We start from the raw sequence: 19391 nt of genomic DNA, 5'->3' as shown, positions 1-19391 counted from the left end.
ATCACGCTTGTGCTTCTCTTGAAACGTAATCTCTAAGAAAAAATGTCTAGGCAAGCCATCGTCGAAGAATTGCATAAACCTGCACGCCGCAACTACGAACGTTTGGCCGTGGTAACCAAGGGCATCGACGACCTCTGGCAAAGCGACCTCGTGGAGATGAGTAGCGGCAATTTGAAAAACGTACATAAATTGAACAAGGGCAACAAGTACCTTCTCACCGTCATAGACACGTTTTCGAAATTCGCATGGGCTCTACCTTTGAAGGCGAAAACGGGATCGTGCGTCACGGAAGCATTCAAATTAATTTTTCGCGAAAGCGGCGGCAGACGACCACGGTTTCTGCAAACGGACAAGGGGAAGGAATTTTACAACGCCGTATTCCAAAAATTTATTCAAAAACACAAGATTCGACATTATTCGAGCTTCAGTCACATCAAAGCCAGCATCGTGGAAAGATTCAATCGAACCTTGAAAACACACATGTGGAAACGATTCACGCTTCGGGGAAATTACAAATGGGTCGACATCCTGCCGGAACTCGTCGACACCTATAATGAAACGGTACACAGAACGATAGGCATGAAGCCAGTTGACGTTACCAAGTCCGACGAGCAGCGTTTAATTTCTACCGTTTACTGTCCAAAGTACACACCCACAACAAAAAAAGCTAAATACAAAATTGGAGACCGGGTGAGGATCAGCAAATTCAAACGCACCTTCGAGAAGGGATTCACAAAAAATTGGAGCACGGAACTCTTTACGGTGGTTCGAGTTTTACCTGGAAACCGACACACGTATATAATAAAAGATAGTAGCGGCGAGATTTTGAAAGGGAGATTTTACGAAGAGGAACTCTCTAAAACGAAACACCCCGACACGTACCTCATCGAGAAAGTATTGCGTAGGAAAGGTGACAAACTGTTTGTCAAATGGCTGGGACTTCCGGAAAAGAGTTGGATCGACGCGGACGAAGTGATCTTGTAAGTACGTGGAACGTGGTGAAGCGTCTACCGGATCCAGAAAGTCAAACGAAGAAAAAGAACGGCAAGTTGCTTCCCGACAGCATCCGCTGTCTGATCGTAGGTCCTTCGGGGTGTGGGAAAACGACACTGCTCGTGGACAATTTTCTCCTCGCACCGAATTGGTTAGATTGGAAGAACAGGCACCTGTACGTGTTCTCGAAAAGTTTGGAGCAATCCAAATACCAGCAACTGATGAAACTGTACGATGGTCTGGACATTGCAACGTTCGCTTCGGAAATAAAACCACTCGACGATTGTCGTGAAAATTCAGTCGTCGTGTTCGACGACGCCATCCTGGAAAATCAAAATGAAATTCGCAACTTTTTCACGCAAGGTCGTCACAAAGGAATGGATTGTTTTTACCTAGCTCAAACGTTTTCCAAAATTCCAAAACAGTTAGTACGCGACAACGCTAATTTCATATGTTTGTTTCGTCAAGATCACACCAACCTCAAGCACGCGTACGATGACTACGTGGGCGGAGACATGAACTACAATCAATTTTCGGAACGCTGCTGCTCTACTTGCTGGAACGGTGACGATTTCGGATTCGCGACGATCGACATGACGAGGAAACCCAACGACGGAAAATACAGAAACAAAATCAACGACTTTCTAAACGTTGCAACGTTGTGAGAAACGACGTGTATAAATAACGTCATGACGAAACGAAAAATCGAAGACGAAAATCTCAAGCTTCGCGATTACCTCGCGAAACGCTTCAAAGGTTGGAAATCCGAGAATCGCGGATTCTACGAAGAGAAGAAACGTCAGGATCAACCTGTGATCGATGCCATCAGCAGTCTAGGTAAAGAAATTAAAAGTGTCACGGAACAAAATAAAAATTTGATCAATGAACTCGTACCGCTCGCAGCTAAAAGTTACGCCGTACCCACACCCATTTCGAGCATTCCTTCGACGCCGTTCGAACTGAAGGATGCACCGGCACGACGTCGTGCCATAGGCAGCACGTCTTCGGATAAAATCGAGTTGGGACCTTTGGCACGAGACTACCTGAGTACGGGGAAATTCGACAAGGATGAAGTGTTCGGATTGTATCCCAGCATGGAAACCAGCGAAGGCGGCGGTGTGGTGTGGAAGATTGGGAAATCGAAGGTGACCTTCGAAGGCAACGACATTAAAGTCAATTTAGGCGACAAGGATAGTTGGAACAGGTATCCGGGTACGGTGGGACTGTGGGAACTCGTCGCCAAAAAACAGCCGAAAGATTACACCGACGAAGATTACCAAAGTTACAAGGAAATTCTGATCATGACGGATGCCTTGTACCAGAACAACGACGCCTCGCAGAATAGGGTGAAATCGAGCAGCGGCGAGAAGTACAGGAATCTCATCAAACCGATTTGGAACCAGGTCAAAACAGGCAGCGGCGTCAAACGCTACAACATGTTACCCAAAGAATTCGTTTGGGTGGACGACGTTAGGAAACTCGTGGACCGATTGTTGGTGATAGCCGGCGAAGAGAATGCAGGCAATCGTAATTTCTACAACGAGAAGGTTGGCATCGTGGACATGATCAGCACGAAACTTTCCAACTTCATCGTGAACGACGACAAGGGCATAGGTTACCTGATCAAAATCATCAACACGCTGCCTCCGAAATTCTGGAACGTGGCCGAAGGAAAGGGACTCGTGAACGACATCATCAACAAGTTACCTTTCGAGATGCATCTACCTGGCTACCAGTACTGCGGACCGGGTACCAAACTCGAGAAAAGATTGGAGAGAGGAGACAAGGGTGTGAATCCGTTGGACGCGGCATGCAAAGATCACGACATCGCCTACAACACCACGCAGACGGATCTGGACGCACGTCACGAAGCAGACAAAAAATTGGAACATGCAGCTTTCGAAAGGTTCGTGAGCAGAGACGCATCGCTGGGTGAACGGGTCGCCGCACTGGGTACCACCATCGCCATGAACACGAAACAAAAATTGGGGTGGGGTATATAAATAACATATCGTAAAAAAAAACTTGATATATAAATAACACACATCGTAAAAAAAATAATCTTCGGTATATATAAATAACACACATCGTGAAAAAAAAAAAGCAATTAAATTTCTCTCTAACACTCTGACAACTGAAAAAATGAGCGATCTCCAAGCATTAAAACAAATGCTAAATTTGTCAGTCGAGTATGTAAAAATTCAGGAATTGGAAGTCGACAAACCTTACACGATAACTTCCGGTTCAATCGTTTCTACCCAGTATGGTCCCAAGGTACGCCTGTTGCTCAACGCACAATACAGTCTATTTTTACCAGATCGATACGCTAACATGTTATCCGACGAGAAGCTATCTATTTTAATCGAGAACAAAACTCGAATCGTGTACAAGGGGACAAAGGAACTTCTTGGCAAGAAAACGAAGCACGTAATAGAATTTGTGTAACGACTGCGAGGCCGTGAAAAAAAATCTCAGAACATTTATATATAAATAACATACCGTAAAAAAACTACACAAGAAAAAATCTCAGAATATATATATAAATAACATACCGTGAAAATAACACATAGAGCATCAACATGAAGCCCAAGGGTGTCGTGTACCAGATACCATACTCCAATCTTAAAAATCTAGGTACCCTCGATGGGTTACTCACCAAGAAACAACGCGAGAAGAAACGTTCTTGCTTGTCGAAAGGACACGGAATGAAATTACTTCTCAGCACACCTCAATTGAAAAGATTGCAGCGTTCGCGGAAACAGCAAAAGGTCGGAGGTTTCATATTCAGCATCCCGGCCATCCTGGCAGCATTGGGGGCCGTTGGAAGTTTGGCCGGTGGAAGTGCCGCCATCGCGAAAACCGTCATCGACTCGAAGAAGAACAAGGCCGAGTTGGAAGAACAGAAACGTCACAACCTGGCCATGGAGAAGAAAGGAGGAAAGGGTGTGATGAGAAAGTTTAAAAAAAAGAAACAGAAGCACTCACCAACCGAGACATTGAATCTCTGATCGAACCGTTACAAATCAAGCACTTCAGAGGAGTTTTCATGTCCGACTCGTTACCTTCAAGCGTTAAAAGAAGAGAATGCGGAGTAGTCAACTTGGACGGTCAAGAAAATCCAGGCACGCATTGGATATGTTACCACAAAAACGACAATGATAAAGCATTCGTTTTCGATTCTTTCGGAGGTGTTCCACCTACAAATTTAATTCATTATCTGAAAACGAGCAAAACCTCTATATACTACAACGACGAACGCATTCAAAATTTCGGAGACGTGAACTGCGGTCATCTCTGCCTCTCCGTGCTCGCGTTTCTCTCTAAAATAAATAACCCTACGATCGAGGATTTCCAGAAAGCACTGTGGAACCTCAAACAGCATCACTAGGATGGGCGTGTTCCATCTCACGAGCGAATCTTCAATCTTGAAACTCACGCTGCACGACGACATCGTCTATCCTAAATCCGTGGCTCTGCGTGCATTCTACAGCATGTACCTCATACCTAATGTTACGCAGCACAACAACAAAATTAGCGTCGGAAGCGAACACATCGTCGTCACGCCAGGACAATACAATCTTTCCACTTTGCAAGCTCAGTTACCCAAAGGCACATACCTTTCTCAAAATTCGGTCACGCACAGAGTGGAAATCCTATCCGCGACGGAGACCGTGGACCTGGGCACCATGGGAGAACTTTTAGGTTTCGAGAACGACACCAAACTCGAAGCTGGCATCAAGCACGTAGCAACCAACATTCCTAAATTCTTGGCTATAGAGACTCTGAACGTACACTGCAACGTGGCGGAAGGTATGATCACGAAATCTTCGGACGGATTGTTAGGAAGTCACAAGCAGACGGGAATCATAGCCACTTTCAAACCAAGTTCCGAGTTCATGGAACCGATCATCTACACACCCTCTTCGCCGATCTATTTTCCAGTATGTCGCAACCGCATAGACGACATAGAGTTGGTGGTGACGAACGAGAAAGGAGACGTGGTGGATTTCGCAGGTGCCACTACGACGGCCATCGTGGAGATCAACGTATAATAAATAACCATACATGTAAAATGGAGCAAATCGAAAGTTACGAATTACAATCTTTCCCTCCCAACCGTCGCACGTTCGCCAATCTGAACGAAGCGAACAGGGAGATCGAATACGACGTGGACGTAGGCGACGGGTTCATTCATCCTCACAGAGCGGACCTCTACCTTCAATTCGACGTGGTGAAGAAGGAAAGCGGAGACGCGTTTCCCGCAGCAGCAAACTTGATACTCGTGGACAACTTCGTGCCTCACCTGTTCTCGCAGGTGGAGGTGAGGAAACACAACACCGTCATCGACAGAATAGATTATCCAGGCATCACGTCGACGGCGGTGGGAACGTTGAAATTATCCAAAACGGACGCAGCGTACTACCAGGCCGGGGGATTCGAAGCCGGGGCCAAAATATCGACGAAAAGTCACACGGTGCTCTTTCCCATGCGTCTGCTGCCGGGTTTCTTCTCGGACTACAAGGAGATCATGTGGAAGGGAGGACTGAGGATCACGTTTCGAAGAGCGGCCAACGACAACGACGCACTGATGCGATACGCTACTTTGGGTCCGGACGGCACCACGCCGATAGCCAACACTCTACCCGAAGCGGCGAAATGCGTCGTCCGGAGCATGGAATTGAGAATGCCGGTGGTGGAATACGAAACGAACTACGCCCTCAAGTACAAAGCGGAGATCTTGAAAAGTCCGCAGGTGCCGATTCACTTTCACGGCTACCAGTGCGTGCAGAAGATGGCGTCGGGAAGTCACATGGAATTCGACGTGACGACGCAGTTCAACAACATACAGTTCGACATGCCAGATTTCGTCGTAGTGCTTTTTCAGACCGGGCGCAATAACAATCAGGAAAAAGATTCCAGCAAGTTCGACGACTGCAAGATCAAGAACGTTTATCTCAAAAACGGACGCAACGAAGTGTTCCCGCGCGAGAATTACAACCTCGACATGACCAAAGACGATTATCTCAAACTTTACGAAGCGTTTTCGGCTTACAAACGCGTGACCGAGGGAAGCGTGGACATGTACTACACGCCCAGCGAGTTCAAAGCACGGAGACCCATGACCGTCATCAACACATCTAAGAGGAAGCAAGTGGTGGTCAACGATCGTACCAACATCAAGATTGTATGCGAGTTCCACGATGCCTTGCCTGCAGATACTCTGTGCAGTGTCATTCTTATTGCAGAGAAAACATTTGTGTATGACGTCAAGAATGAAAGAGTGACTGAACAGTTTTAAATAAATAAAAAAAAAAATAGCACACAATAAGAAATGCGGAATTTTATATATATAAGTACAAATTGCAATTAGCAGTTTCCAGAAGTTTAATTTTGCTGTGCCATGCATGCATGTAATCGAGGAAGTGGAAGTAAATTAAAATTGTTTTTTTTTTTCGCATTGCCTATTACTTTTTGTTACACTCTGGGCAGGTCTTACTAGTTTGGAGGCGATAGTGGCCCCACGGAAGTGTATGGACCCCACATTCAAGAATACACCTCTTGTCGTCGTGTGCATCCAGAGCAACTTTCCTGACAATATTAGTTGTAAGCACATGATCGACGCTTTGGATACGATGCTCTTTTTGTAGAATGGGCGATTTTGTTCTGAGGCACTCGAGGTAATCCTCAAACTTGAGGTGCTCCCGAACCACTTGCCTGCTTACACCCTTTGCCTTTTTTGTTACAGAACCCTCAGCCCGGATCGCATAGGCTTTGGCACGAAGTCCAGCAAACTCCACAATCACATCCCCGTCTTTCTCGTCCTTGAGTTTGCCGGGTATTTTTTTGTTCCGGGGCAGAATTCCATACCGGTTTAGCTGGGGATAGCCCGATGTGTCGAAGAGCTTGACAAGAGCTGGAACTTTGGCTATATCACCATACGCATCGGCCGTGCGAACATGGTACACCAAGCTGTCTGTGTCTGTGTAGAGGAGCGAGATATTGTGGTTGTAGTGTGCACGTAGTATGCCGTAATATGTCTCGAACATGCACAACTTGCTCAGATCCAAAACTGCAGCTCCCACATAGATGGGCTTGTTGAGTAACACCTTGCCCCGGTTCATGTGAATCAGAGACATCTGTTCGTTGTAAATTGTTCGAGACCTAAACAGCGGGCTTGCAACAAGTCGACGACACTGTGTTTTCTTCGTCACCAACCTCACATCAACGCGATTTCGCACATTCTCCATGGTCTTCCCAAATACCGCATTGTTCATTAATTTGAAAAAATCGCGATCAAGTTCCGAAGTGGCATCAGTGCGATGTTTGGTGTTCAGTTCGATGTACGGCTTCAACCATGGAGACTGCCTGAACAAGAGCACGTCGTAAACTGCTTTGACCGAGACCCCTTGCTGCATTAACCACTGGAGGTTCCGGTAGTGTAGCACATAACGCTTTTTGGGCTCCAAGTCCATGACGAGCTTCGGTTGATCCGAGCCAGGTGGACACTTGAATTCCGGAGCAGGCGAAAGGTCACAGAATATATCCTGCAGCTTCTCGGGGAAGTCAAGGTCCACCTCGGCAAAAAACCCAAACTCGTCGCACTCCTTTTCGATGTCATGGTATAAAGGATCAGCCCACTCAAACTGTCCTGTTGGGAGTGGCTGCATCATGGAGTGCCCGTAAAGATTATTCACATCAGTGTACATGATGTAGCTTGATGGTTGGGAGGGGTCGTAACCAGTGGCCATGTGGTGATTGTTGGCGTGTGCGAAGCGTTGCGACACTTGGACCATGCCGCCCCGGATAGCTCTCTCGATGAAAAGCATCATATCATTATCGGAGATAAGTGAAAGTTTAACTTTAGTCAGCAGGAGCATGGCCGACCATGCCAGTGCAGGAAGGCTGTAAAAATATACAGGGTCCAGGTTGTAAATGTTTATCGCAGTCGCCCGAAACGCCTGGAACACATCGGCAAGAAGCGTCACATCAAGCTTCAGGTATGCATCGTGGTAATCACCGAAAGTTCGGCAACCCAACTCGACCCACATAGACTGAGCATGCTTGTACTCCTCGTCGGTAATACCAGAACCTCTCAGCTGGCTGTAGAACTTATCCTGGGGAGGCAGCAACTCTTCTTCGAACTTGGAAGGGTCTGTGACGTATTCGTAGGGGTAGACCCCTTTACGTCTGATGAGTGCGACATCTAAGTTCGGGAAACTTGATGTGGTAATGGCTAGTTGGTCGTCTCTGAGCTTCCCAGCAAGAGCATCGAGGCTTGCCTGGAGGAACCTCAGAGAGTCGAGGAACCGAAGCTCGATGCTGCTGCTTGAGTTGGGGATCGGCACCCACTTGCTGATGCTAATATAACGCTCCTCGTTCTGTGCCAGGACATTGATTCTCGCACTGTCGTACCCTAGATGTGTGACCAAGTGATGGAAATCATATCCCGAGCCATTGTGAAAAAAGACCGGTATGAAGCGCGGGTCCCTGGCTCTCAAGTTACATCTGTTGCACCACGGGCCAATGTAGCTTCCGGTCCCATAATGGTCATGGTGGTGGACCTTTTTGTTATCGTCAGTGAAGACCGACTTGCAAACAGGACAATTTAGAGCCATTTCGTGCTGATGCTTGTTTTTGGGAGACAGAGGCAGCATGGGCTTGGGGGCCAACAGCACCTTCCCTATCTTGATGGCTTCCTGTTGCATTCTCTCCAGGAAGTGTTTGGCCGGGTCGGGACCGCGATACACATAGGGCTCGGAGGCAATATGTTGGTCTCGCCACACCACAACATAGGAGTAACTCGAGGCCTCGTGGATTTGGAAAGGAATGGTAGAGGATGTTTCGGGGTTGGGCTCGCAGTTAGACAGAGGTTGAAGAAAGGCCTCGAAGTCTGCTACAATATAGGCAGGATGCTTCACCATAGCACTGTGCATGCGAAAGCACTCTACTGCACCAGGTTCGGGCAGGATAATTCGTGCAGGCTTGTTGGTACTACAATAGAACATGTGGCGAGCTAGCTTCTCAGCAGCAATGTTGGGTCCTCTGATGCGCCGGTAATTTTGCTGTTCTCGATTATGAAATATAGCCAAGCACCTGCGACACACCTCGACGTGGCGACTATCACTGCTCCGTTGGCTCGAAACAAGCCGAGAGAGGGAACGGATAAGGGTGTAATGGTGATGGGTTTCGTCCTTGATGAGCAGGAGGTTGATTTCTCGTACCTCGTTGTTGTTGCTCACGTTGCTCACCCGGATGGGGTGGACCTCATTTTCGTTCTCGGTGAGACCGTAAACATTGATGGCTAATTGCAGGCCCAACAAGTCACGAGCACTAACCTCAAACTTTCGAATATGCGAGACTTCTACAGGGTAGGCAATCCCGGCCATTGCAACCTCCAGTTCCGACTCATACTGCGTGTAGTGGTTAACACGGCGTGGATTGTTTTCCCTAGGTAAAGGGTGCAATGCTGCCAGCACCGACCAGAGGAAGCATTTGGTGTCTTTGTTCTGAATATTGAGAACAGCTTTCCTTGCTTCAACCTCGGGTGGCAGGGCAATATAGCTAGACCCTGCCAGTGGTAGGAACTTGCTAAGTGTCAGACAAAGTTCGTGGGGGTCGCCACACAGCGAACCGCCCGAGCCTTTAGCCTGATGCTCCTCGTGCTTTGCCACAAACTCCTCGACAAACTTGTTGTAGATGCTGTCGAGGTCAGTGATATCTGCCTGATGCAGTGTTTTTGCTTTTGTGGCATGGAAGAATTTATATATTTCATCAGACGGTTTCTTATACTTGCAGCATAGCACAGCATAGAATTTAGTGGAGTATGTAGCCAATGCATCGTTGAGGATGGATATTATCTTAGCTCGCTCGCTCTCCAGAAAACTACGCACATCGCATGAGCTGTCTGATGTTATGTTAAAGTCTTCTAATAAATGCTCAAACGCAAATCGGTCTGCTTTCTTCGCCAGCTTGACGCGTTTGGCAGGTGGCGATGCATCGAGGGAGGTTACTTCTACCTTTCGCTTGGAAGGTTGCGGTAGAGATGTTCCAGTGCTCTTGCAAGTAGGCTGGTGTCGCTTGAAGTTGTCAATAGAAATATTTTTTCCACACTTAGAGCACAGTTTGGTTGCACATATTCGCTTTCCCGGCACACAAGTACGACAGTGCCTTTGAAAATGTTGACTTGACACACCAATTTGGCACGTAGGGCAGTTTTTTACAGAACGCATAATGCAGAGATTTTTTGGGGGTATGTTATTTAATACCTAATGCTGTGCAATGCAAAATATAATTGCTCACTTTTTTTTTAACTATTTTCTATGACCTTACCCGGTTTTTTTTTTTTCGCCAAATTATATGCTTCTAGTCTCCTATACAATACAATATACGTACAATATTGTCAACAGTATTATATTTGAGCAGGTCGTTTGTCACCTAAACACTACAGCTCACAGGTTGGGAAAATCTGACGTGAAAGGAGATAATACGCTTATGCCTTATTTATATATAATTTTCACGGGGCGTTCAATATTGTCAACAGTATTATATTTGAGCAGGTCGCTTGTCACCTAAACACTACAGCTCGCAGGTTGGGAAAATCTGACATGAAAGTAGATAATACGCTTATGCCTTATTTATATATAATTTTCACGGGGCGTACAATATTGTCGACAGTATTATATTTGAGCAGGTCGCTTGTCACCTAAACACTACAGCTCACAGGTTGGGAAAATCTGACATGAAAGTAGATAATACGCTTATGCCTTATTTATATATAATTTTCACGGGGCGTTCAATATTGTCAACGGTATTATATTTGAGCAGGTCGCTTGTCACCTAAACACTACAGCTCACAGGTTGGGAAAATCTGACGTGAAAGCAGATAATACGCTTATGCCTTATTTATATATAATTTTCACGGGGCGTTCAATATTGTCAACAGTATTATATTTGAGCAGGTCGCTTGTCACCTAAACACTACAGCTCACAGGTTGGGAAAATCTGACGTGAAAGCAGATAATACGCTTATGCCTTATTTATATATAATTTTCACGGGGCGTTCAATATTGTCAACAGTATTATATTTGAGCAGGTCGTTTGTCACCTAAACACTACAGCTCACAGGTTGGGAAAATCTGACGTGAAAGCAGATAATACGCTTATGCCTTATTTATATATAATTTTCACGGGGCGTTCAATATTGTCAACAGTATTATATTTGAGCAGGTCGTTTGTCACCTAAACACTACAGCTCACAGGTTGGGAAAATCTGACGTGAAAGCAGATAATACGCTTATGCCTTATTTATATATAATTTTCACGGGCGTACAATATTGTCAACGGTATTATATTTGAGCAGGTCGCTTGTCGCCTAAACACTACAGCTCACAGGTTGGGAAAATCTGACGTGAAAGCAGATAATACGCTTATGCCTTATTTATATATAATTTTCACGGGGCGTACAATATTGTCAACAGTATTATATTTGAGCAGGTCGTTTGTCACCTAAACACTACAGCTCACAGGTTGGGAAAATCTGACGTGAAAGCAGATAATACGCTTATGCCTTATTTATATATAATTTTCACGGGCGTACAATATTGTTAAGAGCGTCAGTTTCCGTAGAGCTCTCTTTTTCCATCTTCCCTCTATACAGTGAAGCTGTAGAAGACACAATTAGCTAACCTAGCATACAACATACTTTCCTAATTAATATGTATATTGTCACACATTCCTCTTATTTTATACTGTTGTAAATAGAAAAAATTATGTACGGTAAATGTTTTGTACATTATAGGGAAAAATGCAAAATATCCCCCAATTTTAATTCGATCCACCTCTGAATCGAATTTTTACATATTCTCACGCCGGCACATATGCTGTTCTATTTGCTTCTTTTACTTGCCTTGCTTAATTAACTCTCGCTAATTAGCATTTTTTTGGAAGAAGTCAACTAGAACAACATATGGCGGTATGAGAAATATGCAAATCAAAGAACATTTTAGCAATATATGGGCCCTAGCAATTAGCTTCGTCGACTAAGAGTACTCTTTTAAACATCTTCAGCTAGATCGTATTACTACGCGAGGACGTTTAAAATTTTTGGGTGTTGAAAAAGTTTGCCCCTACTTTTTATTTCTATTGTTTGCTAATAGATGGCGCTAATAGTACCCCCTCCCCTGCCCTCTCCCCTCTTCTCCTCTGCTGTATGACAAATAGCACAAACATAAAAATCAAGATTTTGGAGAGCAAAACATAAAATTTGCATGCATCTGATGTCGAACCAGGAACTTTTATCTTTCGGGGAGTCAACATTATTTTTTTACTCAGTCGTCATATAACATGAACACACGCAAATATTCACATGTGCTTTTTATTATTTTGTGTTCGGTAAGTACAAGTATATTCTTACATAAATTATTGTTTAATTTAATAAATTGTAAACTCGGAGCCTGCTATACTAACACTCCTTCTGTCTATTGAAAGCGAATGTTGCGTGCATGCGGAAATAACACAGAAAAAAAGCGGATGGAAGCAATTTAAAATCACTGGGGCAAGGTCAGTATTACGAGAGCGTAAAAACACGTGCTTTCATTCAACTTCGAAAAATAAGAATGAATGTGTGCATACAGAACACATATGCTTTCTTTTCACAGTTGTAAAATCATATAAATTGTGCATGAAGTAAGTTACGGGAAGGCTCTCTCTTTTATGTCTGTGTATATGTTGTACAATTAGGTACAAGTTGTTGTACAATTAGGTACAAATTGTTGTACAATTATTCCTAGGCCCCCAACAGTATTGCCAGACATAAAAAATACATGGACCCCTCAGACCCTTTGATGAAAATTTACAGTGAAAAACCCAGTAGGTTAACAACACTGTCAAAAAATCTACGGTAGTGTTGCCAGATGTAAACAGAGGGCAATAAACCCCCCCCCCCCATAAAAAGCTACAGTAAAAACCCACAGTGTCGCCAACTCTGTGCCCCTCAAAATATACATCATAAAAGGCTACGACGAGCCTCAAATAATGATTCGAGCCTCAGTAAAAAAAACCCAATAGGTTAACAACACTGTCAAACTACGGTAGTGTTGCCAGATGTAAACAAAAAGCAATAGACCCCCCTCATAAAAGGCTACAGTAAACCCACAGTGTTGCCAACACTAGGCCCCCCAACAGTATTGCCAGACATAAAAAATACATGAACCTCTCAGGTCCTTTAATGAAAATTTACAGTGAAAAACCCAGTAGGTTAACAACACTGTCAATCTACGGTAGTGTTGCCAGATGTAAACAGAGGGCAATAAACCCCCCTCATAAAAGGCTACAGTAAACCCACAGTGTTGTCAACTCTGCCCTCAAAATGTACATCATAAAAGGCTACAACAAGCGCCACAACCTTGGTGATTTTTTCGGGTAAGGAGTTGGCAACACTGCGCCTTACGAGAGAAATCCATTAAGGCGATCGAGCTCCAAATGATGGTTCGAGCTCCAAATGATGATTCAGTACCGGGCCACTAGGTCTACTCGAGTTCTATATTTGGAGATGAATCACAAGAAAAGAAAAATGAGAAGCGATATAGCATCCACTATCTGGAGATAACATTGATATATTTCTATGATACACTTGATGCAACTGGACATGTGAAAATGTAAAACTTACGAGATTTTGAGAGTGGTTGTTATCCAAGTCTAAATTCGTTGTAGAATTATTACTTCCTCGAAGTAAGAGTGAAGAGCACATCAGCAGAAAACGTAGGAAGGCTAATCTTAATTTGAACTGCATGGCACAGCGTATCGATTCATAAGTAAGATATTAAATATTTTTTGTTTTACCATTCTTCACTTCTGCTGTTTGACCACATTATATTTATTTTTCTTTCTAAATTCTTTCTGATATGGCTACCAACTGAATTAGAAATGAATTTTGTTTGAAACCCCAGAGGAGAGGCTCAGATTCCAACCTAAAAATCTCCGCAATAGCCTTGTTCTATCAACCCAAAGATGTCGCTGCTAGTTCACAATAATTATTTGTTTGTAGATTTGTGCATTTTCCGTATTTGAACATAAGAAATTACCCACATATTTATGCATCAAGAAAAATTCATATTTTAAATATGCGAATTATGATACTATTTTTTTATTTAGTTATTAGAAGTACATAGCTACGTATAAATAATTGTCTTTCTTTTCTATGTTTGTAATGTGTATATATATACATTTCTGGCTTTATATTTATTTCTATATGTTATTTTCTCTTGTCTAAAATATACTAGCTTAATACGTTAAATTTCTGTATTGTAATAAACATATCAACTACTAACTACCCTGCATGTGTTTTACATTTATTTGTTGCTATTAGTTTCTAAATAGAATGTAATTAGCGGATATCTATAATTGGACAATTAAATGCTTGTTGGTCACCCAAACTCAAAGAAATAAATAAATAAATAATGATGTGAATAAAAATTTCCTTTAAGTATTACACATAAAAGTAATCTTTACAAGAATTTTGAAATTTAGATTTCAAAAACTTTCGAAATGACATTCCGAAAATATATCCCATCCAACCTAGCAAGCGATATGTACCTGCCACAAACTTCTTGAGTTCTTCTTCTGTGGTATCATGGCCAGGCCTCTTCACCACGAAAGCCCTTGCAAGGTGTGTGCACTCTGGATGAGGGATTCCGACTACTCCTGCCATGAACACGGCTGGATGTTGCTGGAGGATTCCTTCCAACTCCACAGGGGACACCTGGAGAATGAAACAAACCACATTCTGCCGTTAATAGCAATATGTTGTTTATTTAATCATCAGTTCTAATCTTCGCACTAGTTGTTCTCTGCTATTAACAATGTATTCTGGCGCCGGAGTTGATGCAAGGAGAATGTTGATGTTGGGAAGATTGTCAGAGAGAACATTAGCAAATTCCAAGTGTTAAAAACATCCTAACTTAGGGATATATTAAAAATGCTGTGTTGTTCGTAGAATATGGATTAAATAAATACGTATATACTTAAATGAAAATGTTACCAAATCCTTAAGCACCTTTTTTACTGCTCGTTGATCAATACAGAACTCTGAGATTCCAGTCAGCTTTATCCATAAAGACACAGTTGAAACAATTCTGATCTCTTTATGGGGGCTATTTACCGGATCTTTACATTTCTGTGCTTCCTTGGTGCGGGCGGAAACTTCACTTCCGGTTTTGAATAGAATAACATGGAGTTCAAAGGTGTAAAGGCAGTGTCTTAAGAAAAGGCAACAATCATTGTGTGGCTTTTGGTTACAACTTGAGGTTGGGAACAAATTTTCTTCTCGGGTATGTATGCATAGCTTTCAGACAGATCCGATACGATAAAATCAGTGGATTCAGGCAGTAAAGCGAAAAGACTGGACACAAAAACGAGGGAATTAGTGTTGCCCACGAGACGAGACTTTGGCCTGTCTCGTCTAGTGGAAATGCTGTCTCGTCTCGAAAATATTCGTTTGTCTCGGGACACATGATCAATCTCGTCTCGTCTCGAATTTTTAAAAGCCTGTCCCGTCTCGCCCCGTGGGCAACACTAGAGGGAATGGGCTCTATAGTCGACACTACATCACCGGAGTTTAGTTTTTAGTAACTTCTAAAGTCCTTTCTTGAACGACACTTCCAAAAGTTAATAATAAAATACAATGCATTTCAGTATTGTGACTGTTGTGCTGGATATGCACTCGGCTTTTAGATCGAGTAGCATTAATAAATAAATAATAATAATAAATTTCGAATAAAATTTCTTTATTTCATTAGTTTAGTAATTATTTATTGTATAATTACATTTATAACATTTGTAATTATTATTATCATTTCTACCATTCTACATTTATTACTGGTCTTTACCCCAACAAAAGTTTCTTACGACGCTCTCTCTAAGCTATATGATAAAATTAAAGGGGCTGTGTTTGAGTACACAATGTCGAAAATTATACATTTTACTGTTGTAAAATTGAAGTACAGTAGAGCGTCGATTATCCGAAGTAATTGGGGGACATGGGTGTTCGGAAAACTGGTTTGTTCGGATAATCGAACTGTACATGTTTATTTGCCAAAAAGAAGTACTGTACAGTAAATTTATTCATAAAAACAGGCATCTCTTTAAGTATTACAAAGTAACGTACAAAGGCAACTTTAGTAGGAATATATAGTATGTGGTACAGTTTATTAAACAAAAATATGTACATATTACATACGCATTTTGCATGAACAATACATACACCGACAGAAGTGTGCTGATTGTTGAAACACAGCGACTGGCGGCTTGGCCGGTCAGCAGCGCCTTATGAAGGCCCCATTAGAAGCAATGTTCCGCCAGCGGTGGCTCAGTGCGGCGACTACTGTGGGAAACTTGGTTTGGGAGTGAGGGGGATGATGGACGGTAGGGTGGGAGAGTAACAGGTGCGAGCGAGTACACAGTTCGGTTAAGCGGTCGTTCGGTTGACCGACGTTCGGATAATCGACGCTCTACTGTATTTCAATGTTTATTTATGTAATCTTTATTTCAACCTACAGCAGTCTTAACACGAAACTGTTTGTAGAAGATCAACATTGTCTTGGAAAATATTAGCATTTTCCTTTATATCTGCATCTAAAGCTTCCGGGAACTTCTCAATATTTACCAGATACTTTTGATTTTCCCTATCGCTTTCAAATTTCAAGTGATCCAGTCTGTATGCGATCTTTTGTAACAAAATAAGTTCGAAGGTAATCTGTATTCCACTAGTTTACATTGGGAATTTGGTGAAACCGGAAGTTCATATTGTACCTGTGATAATCGAATTGCCTGATCGATTATTTTTTGATTACTCAGGAATAACCCCCATATTTTTACATCAGACTTGTGGGAACAGAGTTTTTAAATTTTTGTTTTCTGAATCGGTGGCCAATTTTGAAAATGACGGGGCCAGAATAAACGACAGAATAAACGACAGAATAAACGATTTCGGTTTCAGTATCTTATGTTTATTAATATAAACATTCAATCAGTCAGAAACACTCAAATTAAAACTTACAAAGTGCATGAGGTACTTGAAAGTGCAGGATATCCTCTCCAAAACATAGAGATTGCTCTCCTCATCAAAGAAGCCAAGGTCTCCCGTTTGAAACCAGCCCTCTGAGTCTATCACCTTTGACGTTAGCTGCAAGAGTTAAGAAGAAAGTTAGGAGTAGATCAACCTTCTCTACTTTTCAGAGATTATGTTATCAAAGAAAAGGGAAGAACATTTGCTACTCTTTCAACGACAAAGTTCCTTTAATTATTCCAAGATCATACCATTAGCATAGAATTCTACAGTATTTAATATGTTGTTTAAATGGCTCACTTCTATGTGTCTCTTAGCATCTCTGTTGTTGAACAGATTGTAAGTTAATAACAACAAAAGGGAGAGAACTCACCTCTGGTTCGTTGTAGTACCCTTTCATTACGGCAGGCGACTTCAACTGAATTTCTCCCTTCCTATTGCGCCCCAGGACCTCTCCCGTTACAATGTCCACGATCTGGAAAAGTTAAGGGTCTTCTGAACGGAAAAATTCTTACTATAATTATATTTAGTTATTGAATTCTTTGTTTGTTACACTATCTTGACCAAGAGCAAAGTTGGTGAGATGACAACTCCCCTTTTATCCCAGCATTTATTTCAATAATAATAATAATAATAATAATAAAATAAGTATAGAAAGTCAAATGCAGAAATGTAGAGCAAAATATAAGAGTGACCTGAAAAGAAAGACTATATACGGAACTCCTTTTCCTTATCCAATCATCATTTTGGTTGTGAACCTCAAAATTCAGACAGAAAGAACGATTAGTCAGTAGTACTGTGTAACTGATAATACAATCCCTATGAAACACAGCCCGACCCTGTGGCCGAGTGGTTCCCCAGTTCGCTGCCAGCACTGGCACGCGGTGCATCGTCTCTACGTGCGGTCCGTGTCGAGCATTTACGTGCAAGCGAGTGAAATTCCGGTTAAGTCTACCTTCTGTGTTCTGAACCATGTCTGTACGGCGAGTGAATACTGTGAAATTGGTCTTCACGAATGTGCGACAAAAACCGACATCGATACAACTGCATCGGTGGATACAGCAGAATTTGTCACTAACAGAAGATCAAGTGCTTAGTATTAAAATCGATCAATATCGTAAGTGTGTGTTTATAAAGTTAATATCGCGAGTGTTAGGCGAGCAGATAATATTACGATCGGGAGGCACATTAGTATACACTGATGACAATGGGGAGCATGAGGTAAAACTGGAATGGGCGGATCAAAATAGTGTAATTGTGAATGTACATGTAGTTCCTATGGAACTTCCAATGGACGTTCTACAACAGACACTGGCAACATATGGTGATGTGAAATATGTTGACGATGAAAAGTACACAGATGAACATATATACCCTACGCGTACCGGTACAAAGCGAATTCGCATGACGCTTAAAAAACCAATTCCATCGTACATCAATATCAAAGGTGATCGATATTGGGTAACGTACTATGGTCAAAAGATTACGTGCAGGATATGTGAATCTACAGAACATCTCTCAAATTGTTGTGATAAGCGTAGAAAACCAGGAAGAAGGACAGCCTCAACATATGCGGAAGCCATCCACCGATCACCAATCAATATTGATGCAGCAGAACAACCACTGTCATACCAGCCTACAAGTTTTCAAGTACCCACGACAACCCTGGACATAGAAATGAAAGAATCCCCAAAGAACCCAGATGTAAAAGAACCGGAAGGTGCCCCACAGACGCCACTGGATCCTCCGACGAACAAAGTTTCATCAGAGAGAGCAGCAAAGGAAACTTCCCATTTGTTAACAACAGAAGGTCACACTTCGTCATGGGTTGCAGAAGTTGAACGCGAGGAACTTTCGAGTAACTACCAGGTCACGCCTGAAGCCTCGATTAGCGATAAGATGACCCCTCCCCTCCCCGCAAACAGCTGTGTATCGGAAGGTGAAAAGAGCCAGGCAGTTGATGAGCTTTCCCTGCCAGGCGCTTCCTCGCCCACAACGACCTTGAAACTAGCAGAAGAAAACGTGAGTGAACAACATGACCAACCTGAAATTGCTCCCCCCTTCCCTTGTCACAATCGCAAGAAATGGTATCAGGAGATGACTCCCAAACCGAAGAGGAATCCACAGATGATAAGCAAGTTATGGACAAAGGTCAACGAAATAGAAAAAAACGCACCAGTTCACGACTGAAAGCGGTAGCAGAAGGTAAGAAAAAGAAATGTACAAGGATGTCTCTAAGCCAGCAGTCCGTCATACACAGCAGGAAGACCCAACAAAAGTGAAATGTTAATTAGATGTGGGTTCAGATCGCCTTTCCCTCCCCCTCCATTAGGTG

At 42.8% G+C, this 19391-nt stretch overlaps 1 protein-coding gene across 5 annotated transcripts in view; it reads right to left on the bottom strand.

The window, feature by feature from the left end:
* Positions 1–19391, bottom strand: part of LOC146000002 (luciferin 4-monooxygenase-like) — a 70129-nt gene that overhangs the window by 4967 nt on the left and 45771 nt on the right. For all 5 annotated transcript variants that reach the window (XM_083137303.1, XM_083137306.1, XM_083137305.1 and 2 more), the window contains 3 exons: positions 17430–17531; positions 17048–17173; positions 14587–14752 (listed from right to left, as the gene is read on the bottom strand). In XM_083137303.1, coding sequence (XP_082993429.1) covers positions 14587–14752; positions 17048–17173; positions 17430–17531 — 394 coding nt within the window. The remainder of the gene's footprint in view (positions 1–14586; positions 14753–17047; positions 17174–17429; positions 17532–19391) is intronic.

Source organism: Lepisma saccharinum, chromosome 16 (assembly GCF_977018435.1).
Source record: "Lepisma saccharinum chromosome 16, izLepSacc3.1, whole genome shotgun sequence".
Lineage (NCBI taxonomy): Eukaryota > Metazoa > Arthropoda > Insecta > Zygentoma > Lepismatidae > Lepisma > Lepisma saccharinum.
This window is presented reverse-complemented; position numbering and strand designations above follow the sequence as displayed.